This window comes from Gracilinanus agilis, chromosome 2 (assembly GCF_016433145.1).
Source record: "Gracilinanus agilis isolate LMUSP501 chromosome 2, AgileGrace, whole genome shotgun sequence".
Lineage (NCBI taxonomy): Eukaryota > Metazoa > Chordata > Mammalia > Didelphimorphia > Didelphidae > Gracilinanus > Gracilinanus agilis.
The window spans coordinates 690,683,097-690,699,083 of record NC_058131.1 but is presented as its reverse complement, the minus strand read 5'-3'; the positions used below and the strand labels follow the sequence as shown (position 1 = coordinate 690,699,083).

Below are 15,987 nucleotides of genomic sequence, written 5' to 3'. Positions count from 1 at the left end.
TCCTTTCCTTTCCTTTCCTTTCCTTTCCTTTCCTTTCCTTTCCTTTCCTTTCCTTTCCTTTCCTTTCCTTTCCTTTCCTTTCCATCAATATTGTATATTGATTCCAGGGCAGTAGAGCAGTAAGGACTAGACAATAGGGTGACATGACTTGTCCAGGGTCACATAGCTAGAAAGTATCTGAGGGGCCAGATTTGAACTTTGGCATCTCATGCTTTCTAGACCTGTATCCTTCTGAATCTAGACCTAATTCCCAGTCCACTGAGTCACCTTAACTGCCTTCTCTTCTTCTTCTTCTAAACCCTAACCTTCTTTCTTAGAAATCCATACTAATATTGGTTTCAAGACAGCAGAGTGCTAAAGGCTAGGCAATGGGGATTAAGTGGCTTGCTCAGTCTCATTGAGTTCACTAAGTTTAGACTCACACAGCTAGGAAGCATCTGAGATCAGATCTGAAACCAGGACCTCCCCTTTCTAGGTCTGGCCCATGGAGCCACCCAACTGCCCATCCTGGTTCTCTTTCTACCTGTCTGACCATTCCTTTGTTAGTCTCCCAAACTGATGCAGCATTCCTAAATGAAAGCATGAGATGCCAAAGTTGAGTCCTGCACTCTCTTTTCTTCTCTCTTTTCCTCCATTTGGTGACCTTGCCAGTTCCTGGGGGTGTTCTTTATGTAGATACTATATTTTCGGTCTCGTTTTCTCTCCTGAACTTCTCTTCCATATCCCCAGTTGCCCATTAGACATTTGGGACTATCTAATTTTCTTTTGACCTCCTCAACACTGGTCAGACCTCCTGGAGTCCCAGGGTCAGTTCTGGGAGATGAACAAAATGGGGAGAATACCAGACTGAGAAATCCTGATACAGAGGGATTCGTTAAAGGGATTCCAACTGTCCACTCTGAAGAAGAGAAGGCTTTTGGAAGAGTTGGGGACGCACACAGACACACACAGACACAGAATAGCCGTCTTCAAGGTTTTGAAGGACTGTCCTAGATAAGTAAGATTACACTTGTTCTGCTTGTCTCCAGGTACCAGAACTACAAAGGATGGAGAAAAAGAGGCAGATTTTGGTTGGAAGAAAAGAATTCCTTAACAATACTAGCTGGTCTAAAGTGGAATGGTAGCCTTGGGAGCCAGTGAACTTCCATATCAGTGGAGATTTGGTAACTATTCTTCACAGATGTTATAGAGAGGATGCAGCTGGGTGGCTCAGTGGATTGAGAGCCAGGCCTAGAGACGGGAGGTCTGGCCTCAGCCACTTCCTAGCTGTGTGACCCTGGGCAAGTCACTTAACCTCCATTGCCTAGCCCTTACTGCTCTTCTGCCTTAAAGCCAATCCACAGTATTGATTCTAAGACGGAAGATAAAGGTTTAAAAAAGATGAGTTAGATGTATGGGAGGAAAAAAACCCCAACAGGTTATCCTTGAAGAGAGATTGCAATGAAAAGTTGAAGAGCACAAGATCTTACTCAAAAGAAAAATCTTGGATCTGCCAATTGCTATCAAAGTGACCTTGGGCAAGTTTGGGGACTTTTTAGGGCACAGTTTTTTCATCTCTAAATTTAAGGCGTTGAATTAGATGGACCCTCAGATTCCTTCTAGAACTCAATCCTATGAGTCTATGAAAAGTCCTGCCATGGAGATAAAAGGGCTTTGAAAAGCATTTGGGCCCATTGTACAACCCAACCATTCTCCTATGCCTGGGACCCATCAGTCTTCCCTGGGACCCTTCCAACCCTCCAAACAAATAGTAGCATGCTGTGTAGCTCGATTCCCTCATGTGTGCTTGGGTTAGCCGTCCCATGTGGGACCCTCAGCCTAGTGGCTGCCATTTTGTATGAGCAGCGGGCTGTGCTTGCTTATCTTGGATCAGAACTGCCCTATTTTTAGAACTGTTGAGTTTATTTTTGAGTCTGGTATTCATGAAGGTAGAAAAGAGTCTAGAACTGAAGTTGAAAGACTTGGGTTCAAGTCTCTATGTAACCATGGGCAGAGGACTGTCATGGAGAAAAGCAGGGCCAAATTATCGTCCCTGTGCTTCGGGATCTTGAGTCGGTACCATCCCAGACGTCGGGCCACCCAGGGCTCTTTTCTCTTGGGCACTTTGCCGGTTGAGGCCACTTCCGCCAGGTGAAGGGAGTGGGGCCTCACCCTCAGAACAAGCCGGCGGCGGGGTGCTCTCCTGAACTACGCAGTCTGATTGGAGAGACAACCTTCATCCACAGGAGAACCAAGATGTGCCCAGGCTCTGGTAGGAAGCACAGAGGACGGGAGGGATGGGAATCCCGGGAACAGTCTAGAAAGAGCTACAGCTGCCTTGTGGCAGCCACGTGTCCGGGCCTATTGGGATGGTCAGTTAGAGCTTAGGAGGGGAGACTTACCACTGCTAGGCTCATTGTGATACTGGCTGATGTAGCTATTCATGTCATCCTTCACCATGGCTTCTGGCAGGGGGAGACAGAGAGGGAAACTGCTGAGCTTTCCTTATTACTGATGGAATATCCAGACTATGGCAGCTATTCATTCATTCGTTTTGTCTGGCAAGCATTTATTAAGGGCTTACTCTGAGCTAGATGCTGGGACCCAAAGACAAAAAGGAAATTGTCTTTGCTCTCAAAGAACCCACGTCTTATTGGGGGAAGCGACATGGGTGCTAATAAAGAAATATAAATAATAATAGATGTACACATTTCCTTACCTATAAAATAAAGGCGTTGAATTAGATGGACCCTAAGATCCCTTCCAGAGCTCAATCTTATCAACCTATGCCAATACTGCCATGAAAAATGGGACCTTCCAAGGCAACTGGGCTTGTCCAAGTCTCATTGGACAATCCAACGTATACTTACCTAGACATACATTTATACACACACACACACACACACACACACACACACCTTTAGCTCTGCCTAGATAGCTTTTGTGCCCACCCTGATTCTCTTGTGTGTGCCTGGGTCACCTGTCATGTAGGGAATCTTCACACTCAGCAGTCATGCAGTGATATTCTGATAAATATTTAACAACCAGCTCGCCAAAAAAAAAAAAAATGTAGCTGATTCATTTAGTATTAATTCTATTAATATTATATATTTAGTATTAATATATTTATTTAGTATTTAAATTATGTTTATAGTATTTAGTATTATAGAGTATTTTATTTTTATTTAGTATTAATATTTAAATTTTAAAGAGGGTAAGAATTTAAAAAGAAAGGAAGAAAAGAGAATTGATCAATTGGCTCTCATAAGGCAGGACCGGCTGGCTCCAGTACAACCCTGCTGATACCCCTCTTCTCTCCTCATCCCCATTCTACTCTAGCTCAAATCCTGGCTCCTCCAGGGAACTTTCCTGGGTGACTCCAGCCTCACATGGCTCTTTCTCCTTCCTGACTCTGGGTACTAACTGTTCCCTCCATTCCACCTTACGCAATTATATTTAATCCAGTGATTTTGTGCCTTTGTCTTCTTATGTGCTCATTGTCTCCTGTGGGTGAACCCTTGCCTCTACTCAGACTCCTCCCCTCAGGAGAGGGCTTTATTTGCTGGTCTTTGGTCTCCCACAACACCCAGGGAAGGAAGGGCACAGAGGAGACACAAAGTAAAGGTCTCTCTCTGTCTCTCTCTGTCTCCATACTCTGTCTTGGTTCCAAGACAGAAGAGCGATAAGGGCTGGGCAATGGGGGTTAAGTGACTTGCCCAGGGTCCTACAGCTAGGAAATGTGTGAGTTCAAATTTGAACCTAGGATCTTCCATTAACCCACTGAGCCACCTAGTTGCCCCCTTTCAGAGTTTCTTAACCTGGCATCTGTGAGATTAAAACCAAATTTTTTGATAACTGCATTTCTTTGTTTTATTTTAAATAACTGCATTTATTTATTTCTCAAAAAATAATTTGCATTTCAATTGAAGTGGGTTTTTTTTTTTTTTTGCAATTCCTATGAATGATTATTTTTTTTATGGGCATTTTAAGGCGTTATCCTGAGAAGGGGTCCCCAGGTTTTCCCAGAATGCTCCAGGGAACAAATAGGTTAACTACGGCTGACTTAGAAAGAACCTGAGCACTTTCGGGGGTCATGTATTCTCCCCACGTTCTCCAGGTAAGGGAAAGGGGCTCACTGAGAGGGGCGTCCTACCGAGGGACTCAAAGAAGGGGGCGACCTACTGACGGTCCCGCCAGGAAGGAACCCCGAACTCAATTCATGGAAAGGGTCCTTCCACCCTTCTCTGCCAAGGAGGCTTTGCAGCCGGTCCCAGAGATGACGTGTGTGTGTGTGTGTGTGTGTGTGTGTGTGTGTGTGTGTGTGTGTGTACCCCGCTGAAAGCCTGGGGCACGTGGTCATCTCCATCTCCTCCGAGGGAGCCTCTCAGCCCAGCCCAGGATCTCGCCGGAGCTCTAAAAGCCTCCTCTCTCTAAGTGCCTTCGGCTCTGGGGGAGGGGAGCGCTTCTGAAAGGCTGAGCTCATCCCTGGGAGTCTGACTCCCCATGTTCCCCCAGGGGGACCCCCGCCCCCCACAGCCTGACTCAGGAGGCCCCCAGACGTGGTTTACAAGTGAAAGGAACAGATGTTTTCCAAGGAAGGCTCTCCCCACCCGACAAAGCCCAACCGGCCCAGCCAGGGCCCTCCCCAGCCCTCCCAGGCTTCCGTACCCCATTGGTTCTTAAAAAGCTTTTTTGGCCCCTGTTGATCCTTAAATGCCTCCAGCCAGAGGTGAGTCTTGTGCTAATGTCTGAGTTTAAAGGGGGTCCCGCGAGCCGCCTGGGGGTACGCCCGGACCAGCGGAACAATGCTTTTGCCTGGAGCTGATGGCGAAACACACTTCTTTGTGCCCATTCATAATTCATGCTCTAAATGCCATCTCCCCATCCAGGCTCCGGGCTTCTGCGCCTGGGCATGTTGGGAAAGCAGCGTAGCTGGTCCCCCGGGGGCTGCGAGAGCCCATCCAAGCAATGCCAGCAGCGGAGGGGTACATGGCGCTGGGAAGAAGAGCCCCCATCCTGGAGAGAGCCGGGCAGAAGAAAGCAGCTAGAATCCTCCCTTCTCAGGGCTCAGCATTCCCGGGCACATGGGAAGGGGGACTCCTTCGGAGAAGCGAGCCTGGCTGTGACCAGGGGGAGGTAGTAGGGACATCGCCACTGACACCCCTCCTCGCCCTTTGACCAGTGGAGGTTAGCAATAAGAGCAATGAGTAACGACCGTTAATAATAATAGTAAATGATAATACAAATAGTAAACTACAAATGGAAAGAAGTGCCCACAACCATAGTAAATACCATGAATAATAACACGAAATGGGAAGCTCCTTTTCCCTGCAAAAAATGTGTGATTTGGAGTGCTCGCCCCTGGTGCAAAGATGGCTAGCGATAGCTCTGGAGAACAAGACACTGAATAAAGAGGCATTTCCTTCGGGATTTACAAAGCCCCGCCCGACATCCCTCCGCACCCAACTCTACGGAAGCCTAGGAAAATGCTTCACAGGTTAGTGATCTGGTGGGGGCGGATGCCACCGCCGCAGGTACAAATGGCAACCCGGCCACCACGGAAGTCTACAGGGTCATGAGATGCTTTGGCTGAAAAAAAGCTCCCCGGAGGTGAACCCCCTTGCATCTAGGTTATATGGCAAGCACTTTGACAGCAGGAAGTACCTTAAATAGCCTTTGTATGTTCTTGTGCCTAGCACAGGGCAGCTAGGTGGTGCAGTGAATAGAGTATTGGTTTTGGAGTCGGGGACCTGAGTTCAAATCCAGCCTCAGACTTTTATTCACTGTATGACCCTGGGCAAGTCACTTAACCTTGTTTACCTCAGTTTCCTCATCTGTAAAATAAACTGGAGAAGGAAATGACCAACCACTCCAATTTCTTTGTCAAGAAAACCCCAAATGGGATCATGAAGAGTTGAACACAGCTGAACAACATAATAGCCAAAGACCATTACAATAAGACCTAGAATCCACTGCTGGGTGGGTGCTTGAAGCCTTGACTTTTCATCTGGTCTCTGATGCCTACTTCTAGGGAGTGTGTGTGTGTGTGTGTGTGTGTGTGTGTGTGTTAGAAAGTAAAACCAAACTATTCTGTAGTCACAAGACCTGGGTTCAAATCCCATCTTTGATACTACCTGTATGATGTTGGGCAAGAATTTTCTGTTGTTGAGTCTCAGTTTCCTCATCTGTAAACGGGAAGATGACCTCTGAGGCCCTTCTGGTCCCATGCTTATGACTCTCTTTGCTGACTACAAGGCTAGCTTGAATGCCCACTAATCTATCTCCCTACCTTTCAGAATAAAACTAGCTCACACGGACTATGCTAGAATTTCTATAATGCTTTTAATTATGAGCCTCTTACTCATTTCATGGGACCGGAGGCATGTGGATTCGAGGTAATAGAGTGGAGATCAAAGGTGCAGCCTCTTTATCCAAGGGAGTCTTGGGAGTCTTGAGTCCTTTATTCTTGGGAGTCATCTTTAGATGAAGGAGGGAGTGAAGCCAGGACTGAACCCAACCCACAGCACTGTTTCTCCCGGTTGCTTCCTGCCCTACTAAGCTAAGGGGCCCCAGTCTAAAGGCCCTGAGAATTAAGGACCATATCCTGGGTTTCCTGTGCCTGGGATGTTCCCCCATGCCATCTTCATTGGCCAAATTCCTATCCTGCTGTTAAAACCCAATTCTGACGCTTCTCCCTCTTTGAACCTTTCCTGAAGTCCATTTGCCATGAATTTCCCAGTTGGACCTCATGTAGAGGTTTTGTCAGGTTCTAATACACTCAACAGAATATCATGCCTTCTAAGAATCCCATGAGCCTCTCAAAGTTGGACCTGAACCAGAATCCCCTCTGGCATGTCCCTGACGAGTATTTGCCCAGCTTTTGCTTGAACACCTCCAGGGACAGGGAACTTACTCTCTTGTAAGACAGCCCATTCCATTTTGGGACAGCTCTAATTTTTACAAACATTTCTCTTAAATCAAGCCAAAATCTGCCTGCAAATTGCACTCATCAAACCTAGTCCAGCCCTGTGAGGTCAAGCAGAATCAATTCGATTTCTCTTCCTCATCCCACCGTTCCCTCAGTCTTCTCTTCTCTGGGCTGAACATCTCAAGTTCCTTTGATCTTTGTTAGTAGGAAATGGTTCAAAGTCTTCTCATCCGGGAGGTCCTGGGTTCAAATTCGGCCTCAGACACTTCCCAGCTGTGTGACCCTGGGCAAGTCATTTGACCCTCACTGTCCGCCCTACCACTCTTCCACCTAGGAGCCAATACACAGAAGTTAAGGGTTTAAAAAAAAAGATCAAAGCCTTCTCATCATCTTCCAAATGATTTGGTCAGCCCTCTTGATTGCAGTTCCATGTTTTAGGGTCTCATGGTCTTCCCAGACTCTAAGCTTCATGAGAACGGGGCCGTGTTTTGCCTGACCTGTTTATCTCTCCCAGCACTTCTACCAGTAAGAGATGTGGAATAAATATTGTTCTGAGGTTGTCTAGTGCAGTGGTTAGAGGGCTGTCTGGAGTTAGAACTAGGTTCAAGGATACATTTTTCTGTCCAGTCATGGGCAAGCCATTCAAATACTTCAGCATCCCAGGTCACTCTCAGAATTAGAGAGGAGTTGCTATCTTATATTGGTGGAAGGAGTTTCCACATACGGAGTTCCCTCATTATGTAAATATCTCAAAGGATCTATAATTTCACCGAGGTGAACATTCCCTCCAATGGTGCAGATTGCCACTCTTTTTAAAATTTAAAAAATAAAAAAAATAAAAAAAACCTTTACCTTTCATCTTAGAATAAATCCTGTGTTTTGGTTCCAAGGCAGAAGAGCGGTAAGGGCTAAGCAATGGGGGTTAAGTGACTTGCCCAGGGTCACACAGCTGGGAAGTGTCTGAGGCTAGATTTGAACCTAGGACCTCCCTGCCACTCTTTTTAAAATTTAAAAAACCTTTACCTTTCATCTTAGAATAAATCCTTTGTTTTGGTTCCAAGGCAGAAGAACAGTAAGGGCTAGGCAATGGGGTTAAGTGACTTGCCCAAGGTCACCCTGCTAGGAAGTGTCCAAGGTCATATTTGAACCCAGGACCTCCTACAAATTTACCTTGGAGGGGTTAGAGGTGGGAGCGAGGGATCTACTCAACATGGCCTTCCTTAGTTTCTCTTGGCATCATGAGTATTGCCCTGGAGTATACGAACTGTTCTCTAGTGGTTCTTCAATCCTGCCCCATTGCAGTCCAGCTCTTGTGTCCGGTACACGTCTTCGTTGCAGTTCCCGGCTGCAGTTCCTCTGTTGTTTCTCATTGGTTCCTCGCTGCAATCTGTTCACACGCACCACGCGCCTCGGCTTTGCCCTCTGCAGCATGCTCACTTCACGGTTTTTGGAGACGTTCAGTACTGTTAGCCATTGGTCTCTATCGTGATGAAAACAAAGGTCCAAGCGGCTCCCCCACCTACCGTTTGGGGGACGAAGGGCCACGCAGGAAGGGAGGAGACGGTTAAACCCCTCGGGGTCCTTTCCCCAGGAGCTGAGACGGCCCAAGCGGGCACGGCCGGCGCCCTCAAACCTGGCCCCCTGCCTTCTTTGGGGGTCCCTCGGTGGGATGCGGGCATGGCAGGAAAGACCACCCCAACCTGGGAATAAAGAGGCATCTCGAGAAAACCCCCTCCCTCTGGAGAGACCACCGTGCGATTCTGATCTCTGGGCCGAAGGAAAACCAGTCAATCTGGCGCTACGGTAAATGCCGGACGATTCCTCTTGGTGGCCGCCCTCCCGTCTCTCCTTCCGTCCAGCTTGGGCTGCGAGCATCCTCTCAATGGTCCCAGTGTTGCAGCTGCCAGCAGGCTGGCCTGGATACAGCATTGGGGCCCGTTTTTACGATGGCGTTTGAGAAGGGAGGAAGGAGCCTGGAAGGGGTCCCAAGTATCCTCTCTGCTCGCCCATCCTGATGCCTTTTATTGCTTTCTTAGCTCCCTCTGCTTCTCTCTGTTGCACTCTTGGTTTTTCCACACAAAGGAACTATTCTCCTCCTAACCGGCTCTGGTGGGGCCGGGCCAGCTTGCCTGGGTGGAAGGGAAAACTCGCCCCAGGAGGCTAGAAAGAAGGCCTTTCTGATCAGCAGAGGTGGGCCCAAATGGGATGGATCGCCCTGGAATCGCATGGTGATGGGGGGGTGGATCGGCCTCGGTGCCCAGCCAGCTTGGCCATGCACCACCCCGAGGTTGCTGTGTGATTTGAGGGCAGCCCCTGGCCCCAAATATTGCCCCCAATTCCTGGCATAGGACCTGAATATTCACTCTTAGACATTCATTTCTTGGGAGTTTGGGGGCCTTTTCATCTCTAAGAATCCCTTCGGAACAAGAAGGGATGCCTTAAGGCTTTACCCTCCTCTGTTGGGCTTTTTTTTTTTTTTTTTTAAACCCTCACCTTCCGTCTTGGAGTCAATATTGTGTATTGGCTCCAAGGCAGAAGATTGGTAAGGGTAGGCAATGGGGGTCAAGTGACTTGCCCAGGGTCACACAGCTAGGAAGTATCTGAGGCCAAATTTGAACCTAGGACCTCCCGTCTCTAGGCCCAGCTCTCAATCCACTGAGCTACCCAGCTGCCCCTTCTGTTGGGCATTTAAAGTCCTTCTCCATTTGGTTTCACCTGATCACTCCCCTTCACATCCTCTATGGTCTAGCCAAACAGACTTCTTCCTATCTTTCCAGACTTATTACAGGTATCTCTTCCACATGGCAGAGGTTAGAAGTATGGCATGGTGCCCCCATGATCTGGAAAATCCATGTAAAATCTTTTAGCTTTCACATTCTTTTTGCAAACTTTAATTTTTCTTTTTAAAATTAAATTAAATTAAATTTTTATTTTTTAAATTTAAAATTTTATAAATTTATATTTGATAATTTAATTTTTTATTTAATTTTACTTTTAAAAAGCCCTCACCTTCCATCTTAGAATCACTACTCTGTATTAGTTCCAAGGCAGGAGAGTGGTAAGGGCTAGGCAATGGGGGTCAAGTGACTTGCCCAGGGTCACCCGGCTAGGAAGTATTTGAGACCATATTGGAGCCCAGCACTTACCATCTCTAGGCCTGGCTCTCCATCCATTGAGCTACCCAGCTGCCCCCTCCCATTTAATTTTGTATGCTGCCTTGTGATATATCAAGACCATTATGGGGAAAATTGTGATGTGGAAGGGATACCTGTATTTTGTTCCCCTCCGTATCGATATGATCCGGAAATATCAGCTTTCTTGATGCTCCTCACACACAATGCTCTGTCTACCTATCACCTTCATGATTTCCTACAGGCTGTTCCCGTGCCTGGAATGTTCTCCCTCCTTCCTTCTGCCTCATAAAATCCCTAGTTTCCTTTGTTCACTCCCATCCCCTCATTTTATGGGTATTAAGAGCTCACATTTCTGTAATGTTTAAAGCTGTAAAAATAACCCCCCTCATGATCGCCCTGATAGGTCAGGAGCCGGGACATTATTATCTTCCTTTTACAGAGGCTTATTCCCAGACTTTGAGACTTGACCAAGATCCCCCAAGTATCTGAGGCTGGCCTCACCCCTTTTCTGAGCATAAGTCCAATCAGCTCTCTTCATACAACACTTCCCAGCCCTCAGTGGACATGATTGAACATCATTATAACAATAGCTAGCTTTTATAGAGCACTTTGAGGATTACAAAGAGCTATTATGTAAATGATCACATATGTTCTTCACAACCTCATTTTACAGTTGAGGAAACTGAGGCAAACAGGGTTAAGTGACTTGACCAGGGTCACATAGCTATATGTATCTAAAGATCTAAGGCAGGATTTGAATGCAGGTCTTCCCAATTCCAAATCCAGTGCTCTCTCCCTATGCCACATAGTTGCTTAACACTGGGATTGTGGAATTCCAAGATTTAGAGTTGGAAGAGATCTTTGACATTATCTCGTCCAAGTCTCTCATGTATAGGAAATACAGCTAAGGAATAATCAGAGCTGGGGCTTGAACTTAGGTCTTCTGAGAAAAGGAAACCCGCCTTTCTTGATCATTCTGGGGTCATGAGATCATAGATTAAGAGATGGAAGAGACCTTGGAGTTCATCTAGTCTAATTAAATGCTCCCATCCTCCTAATTGTAAGATGTGGAAACTGAGGCACAGAGGTAAATTGATTTGTCCAAAGTCACATAGATATCAAGGCAGCTAAGGGTAGTAATTTTCCATTCCTGAGTTCCTTCTGGAGGGGAAGGTCTCCATATGGAGGTGGGAGGAAGCCTCGAGTGCATTATTCCACTCCTCGGTGTGCATCTGATTACAGACTTTGCTACCATGCACATGGAAGAACCTCTTCTCCTTCCCCGCACATGGAAGGACTTCTTCTCTCTCCCTACTCCTTCTCTCCCTTTTAAGCACTGTTGTCCTCTATTGTTTTATAGGTAAAATTACTATAAGAATGTGGCCACTGTGAAAAAAGTTTTGTTGGGGGGAAAATGAAATGTTTTTTACTATGCTGCCCTTTTGATGGCAATCAGTCTTTAATAAAGAAGTTTTTGACTAGTTGTGTATATTCTGGAATTTTGCTTTGCAGTCTTATGCCCCTCCTTCTCTGCCTCACTTCCCTCCCTACCTTATTTCCTCACCTCCCATGGAGACTTCTGGCCAATAAAAGGAATTTTTAAAATGTAAAAAAAAAAAAAAAAAAGTAAGCTTCTTGAGGGCAGGGATGGTGTGTTTCTTTTTCCTTGCATTTGCATTTCTACCATATTGACAATGCCCGACATACAGTGAGTGCTTAATAAATATTTGTTGTCTCATATGCAGCTTGGAATGTGAAGTCCCAAGCCTTGAGGCCAATGGGGTTTTTGGCAGTGGGCTGGATGGCCACAGCTCTGTTCCTTTGTACCTTTGTGATACTTTCCTTCCTCAGCACCTAGAGCTTTTCACAGCCATGGCCTCGTTAATTCTCCCAAAGCCCCAGTCAAGTGGAAAGGACAGCCTTCATTATTGAGCTTTGCCCTCTGGGGAAGGCAACCTGACTTGCCCATGGTTGTAGTATCAGGGAGGGGAGGCAGGTGAGGCAGGTGGCATGAGTCAGTGGCAGAGTCTGGGAGGGAACCCAGGGATGCCGACTCCCAGCTCAGTAGTAAAAAAAAAAAAAAAAACAAACCCAAAAACCCAGATGTGCAAAGGATGCGAGAGTGACACCGAGTCATTGGATTTCTGAGCTAGAGGCAGCCTACTTTGGTGGGAAGAGCATGGGATTTGGAGTCTGAAAAAGCCAAAGTCAATTTCCAGCTCTGCTAATTGGGATCACAGATTTAGATCCTGATGGACCCTTACAATTCCTCTTGTCCAGGCCTTTCATTTTATAGATGAGAAAACTGAGGTTTATAGAAGGTCAGGAACATGCCTCAAAGTACATGGCTGAGCCAGACTCTCTGATTCCAAATTCATCGTGTTTCCCATCGTACCTCACTGCTTCCTGCATTTGACAAACTGACTGACAATGAATGGAAAAAAAAAATTATTAAGTGCCCTTTCTATGCCCGGAACCATACTCAGTATTGGGTATACAAATACAAAAGAGACAGTTTGTATCCACGAGGAGCTTATGTTTCTAGCTCGACAACCTCTTGGCAGAACCACTTTCTTCCTGGGCCTCAGATGCCTCCACTGTAAAATGGGAGAAGCTCTTCGTCTGCACGCCCTCAGAGATCCCTTCGGATCCCATGCTTCCCAACCCTGGCAGAGGGGCGAGGGATGGCGGGGAGGCCTTTTCCTCCTCCTGACACTGGCCCCTTCTCCCCTGAGGCAGTAGCAAAATCACTACTAGCCCAGGAAGCTCCAAAGTGTGGCAGGGGAGACAGATGGATAAGGCCCCCATCAGAGTGACTCTGGCAATTCTGAAACGTCAGAGTGGTAGATGGTACTCTGAGGGCTGGGATGATATACGGGGCGACGTGGTTACACCCGCTGGGGACTGTAATTCATCCATTATGGGTGAGCTTCAAGACTAATAAATTTGGGAGGGAAGTATTAATGCCTACACAGGGGCACTGTGAACTTGGCAGTCCCCGAAGCCTGGGACTTTGCATCCCTGGGTTTTAAAGATGATTTAAAGGAGCTGAGTAGGAGCAAGTCTGAACAGAAACCAGTCAGTGTTAGTCTGCTTGGGACCCAGGCAGCATCTGGGGGTGGGGGGAGCTTCAGGGCTCCCGCTAGGGAGGGGCTGGCAAAGGCCTGGAGAATTTCTGTTCAGGTCTCGACATTTCTGCTCCCTTTGGGATGCTGAGAGGCTGCTGTTCCTTTAGCAGGAGATGACAAAGAGGCGCCCTAGCTTTATCCCGTCCCCTAGCTGGCTTTCCAGAACAGCAGATGCTGAGGAAGTCCTGGTTGGTTTGAACCACAGCATTTTAGACTGGACTTCTCTCAGGACAGAGGACACCAGCGTCAGGAGGGACCTTGTCACGGCCAACTTCCTCCTGGCTTACATTCGTAGAGCGCCACGAGGCACGCGGGGCGCTCTGTACGTCCTCTACGATCCCTTGTAATTCTTGTTTTTATAGTAGAGGAAATGGAGGGTGGGGAGGCAGCTAGTAAGGAGGGGAGCAGCTCTTGAACTCAGGTCCTTGTTCTCATTATCCCACCCTGTCCTGCCCTATTCCTTAGCTTCTCTTCAGAGCTATAGCCAGGAATTCTGGCAATTTTGGGGTGCTGGGCACAGGAGATGGACACCGAATCCTGGGCAGCGCTGGGGCAGGCACACACCCTGCATGTGGCCATCGCCACGGATGCCAATGCTGACGCTGGGCTGGGGCAGGGGGCGGCTGTTTCATGCAGCCAGTCCACTCCAGGGGGTGCTGTTGTGCACGTGCAACGCTGGCGGAATGGAAATAAAAGCTACCAGACCACAGGGAGGGGGTGGTTCAGGCCCAGTAAGGGCAACCTTGAAGCGGTCCCTGGACCTGGACGTTTCCATGGAGATTCGGAGATTCCTCCCCTCTCTTACCATCTATGGCCGATGGTCTCTCCAAGCTCTGACATTGTGGTTCATGTTCTAAGGTCTTTTACAATTTATTTATTTAAAAAAACCCTACCTTCCCCCTTAGAATCAATACTGTGTATTGGTTCCACGGCAGAAGAGAGGTAAGGGTAGGCCATGGGGGTCAAGTGACTTGCCCAGGGTCACCCAGCTAGAGAGTATCTGAGGTCAGATTTGAACCCAGGACCTCCCCTCTCTACACCTGGCTCTCAATCCAACTGAGTCACACAGCTGCCCCCTTTAAGGTCTTTTTTTTAGCTCCGACATTCTAGGTCTTATAGCCTAAGACTCCTTCAGGTCTGATGCTTTACGTTGCTTGTTCCAAGGTCCCTCCCATGTTCCGCCATTTTGTACCCTCTGGTGGCAAATGGTGACATTCTATGTTTCGTGCTCCCCGTCCCTTCTGGCTCTCAGTCTCTGCTAGTCTGACTCCAGATCTAAGGTTCAGCCCCAATACTCTATTTTTAAGGCTCCTTTCAGCTCTAATAGTCTACACGTGTGGTTTCAGGCACTGGAGAGCTCGGACACGATGGCTGTGGGTCAAAGGCCGCTCCCGGCTCTGACGTCCCAACATGCCTTTTTAGCCCACCGTGTTCTGCTTTAGGCGGCGGAGAGGGAGCCAGCCTAGAGCCGAGAGGGCCTGAGCTCAAACCGGCCTCAGACACTTCCTAGCTGGGCGACCCTCGACGAGCCAGTTTGCCCACTTGCCTCAGTTTCCTCTACTGTAAAATGGGGACCATAATACCGCCTGCCTCCTAGGGTTGTTGTGAGGATCAAATGAGATCATATTTGTAAAAAAGAGTTGAGCACAATGCTTGGCAGACAGTATAATAAATATAATAAAATAAATAATATAAAAATAAATAAAAACTTAAATGCTTATTCCCTCCCTCCTTTCCCTTCCGCCGTCCCTCTTAGCTCTGACATTCTCTTTTAAACACTGTAAAGTCCTTTCTAGTCCAGCAAACCTCTCGTGGTCTGACTGTGCGGAGGTTCCTTCTAGCTCTGACATCCTAGATTCTAAGTCGCCTCCCAGCTCTGACACTCTACGTTCTAGGATGCCTCCTATCTTCAGCGTTCTTTGTTTGAGGTTCTAAAGTCCTTCCCCGCCGAGACCCTGGGATCCCTCTCCCTTTCTTCCTTTTTCTTTCTTTGTTTTTTGTTTTTTCTTATTTTTTTAAACCCTTAACTTCTGTGTATTGGCTCCTAGGTGGAAGAGTGGTAAGGGTGGGCAATGGGGGTCAAGTGACTTGCCCAGGGTCGCACAGCTGGGAAGTGTCTGAGGCCGGATTTGAACCCAGGACCTCCCGTCTCTAGGCCTGACTCTCAATCCACTGAGCTACCCAGCTGCAGCTCTTTCTTTGTTTTTTAGCTTCTTTGTTTGTTTCTTTCCCTTCTGACTTGGAATCAATACTAAGTATTAGTTCTAAGGCAGAAGCCTGTTACAAGCTAGGCAATAGGGGTTAAGTGACTTGCTCAGGGTCACACAGCTAGGAAATGTTTGAGAGTAGATTTAAACCCATGTCCCTACTACCTTGTTTCTGATGATTCCTGACCTCCTTAAGGTCTTGCCTCCAGTTCCTCTTTCCTCACATCTCATGTCTTGCATCTGCTCTGTGTTTTCACATGTCATCAGGACTTTTTAAAAACACAGTTCACAGTTGGCTTCCTCCACGAGAGCCTGACTGTCAGGCAGCTATTCTGAGTCTTATGGCTCTGGCTCTGGCGCTCTCTCTCTCTCTCTGTCTCTCTCTCTCTTTCTTTTTTTCTCTCTCTCTCTGTCTCTCTGTCTCTCTCTCTCTGTCTCTCTCTCTGTCTCTCTCTCTCTTTCTCTGTCTCTGTCTCACTCTCTCTCTCTCTCTGTCTCTCTCTGTCTCTGTCTCACTCTCTCTCTCTCTCTGTCTCTCTCTCTCTCTGTCTCTCTCTCTTTCTTCTTTTCTCTCTCTCTCTCTCTCTCTCTCTCTCTCTCTCTGTCTCTCA

General features: G+C 47.4%; 1 protein-coding gene across 1 annotated transcript in view; it reads right to left on the bottom strand.

Annotated features, from left to right (window-relative positions):
- Positions 1-15,987, bottom strand: part of TMEM266 (transmembrane protein 266) — a 181,615-nt gene that overhangs the window by 3,375 nt on the left and 162,253 nt on the right. Inside the window, exon 6 of the mRNA XM_044660292.1 lies at positions 2,382-2,444. Within this exon, the coding sequence (XP_044516227.1) occupies positions 2,382-2,444 (63 nt within the window). The remainder of the gene's footprint in view (positions 1-2,381; positions 2,445-15,987) is intronic.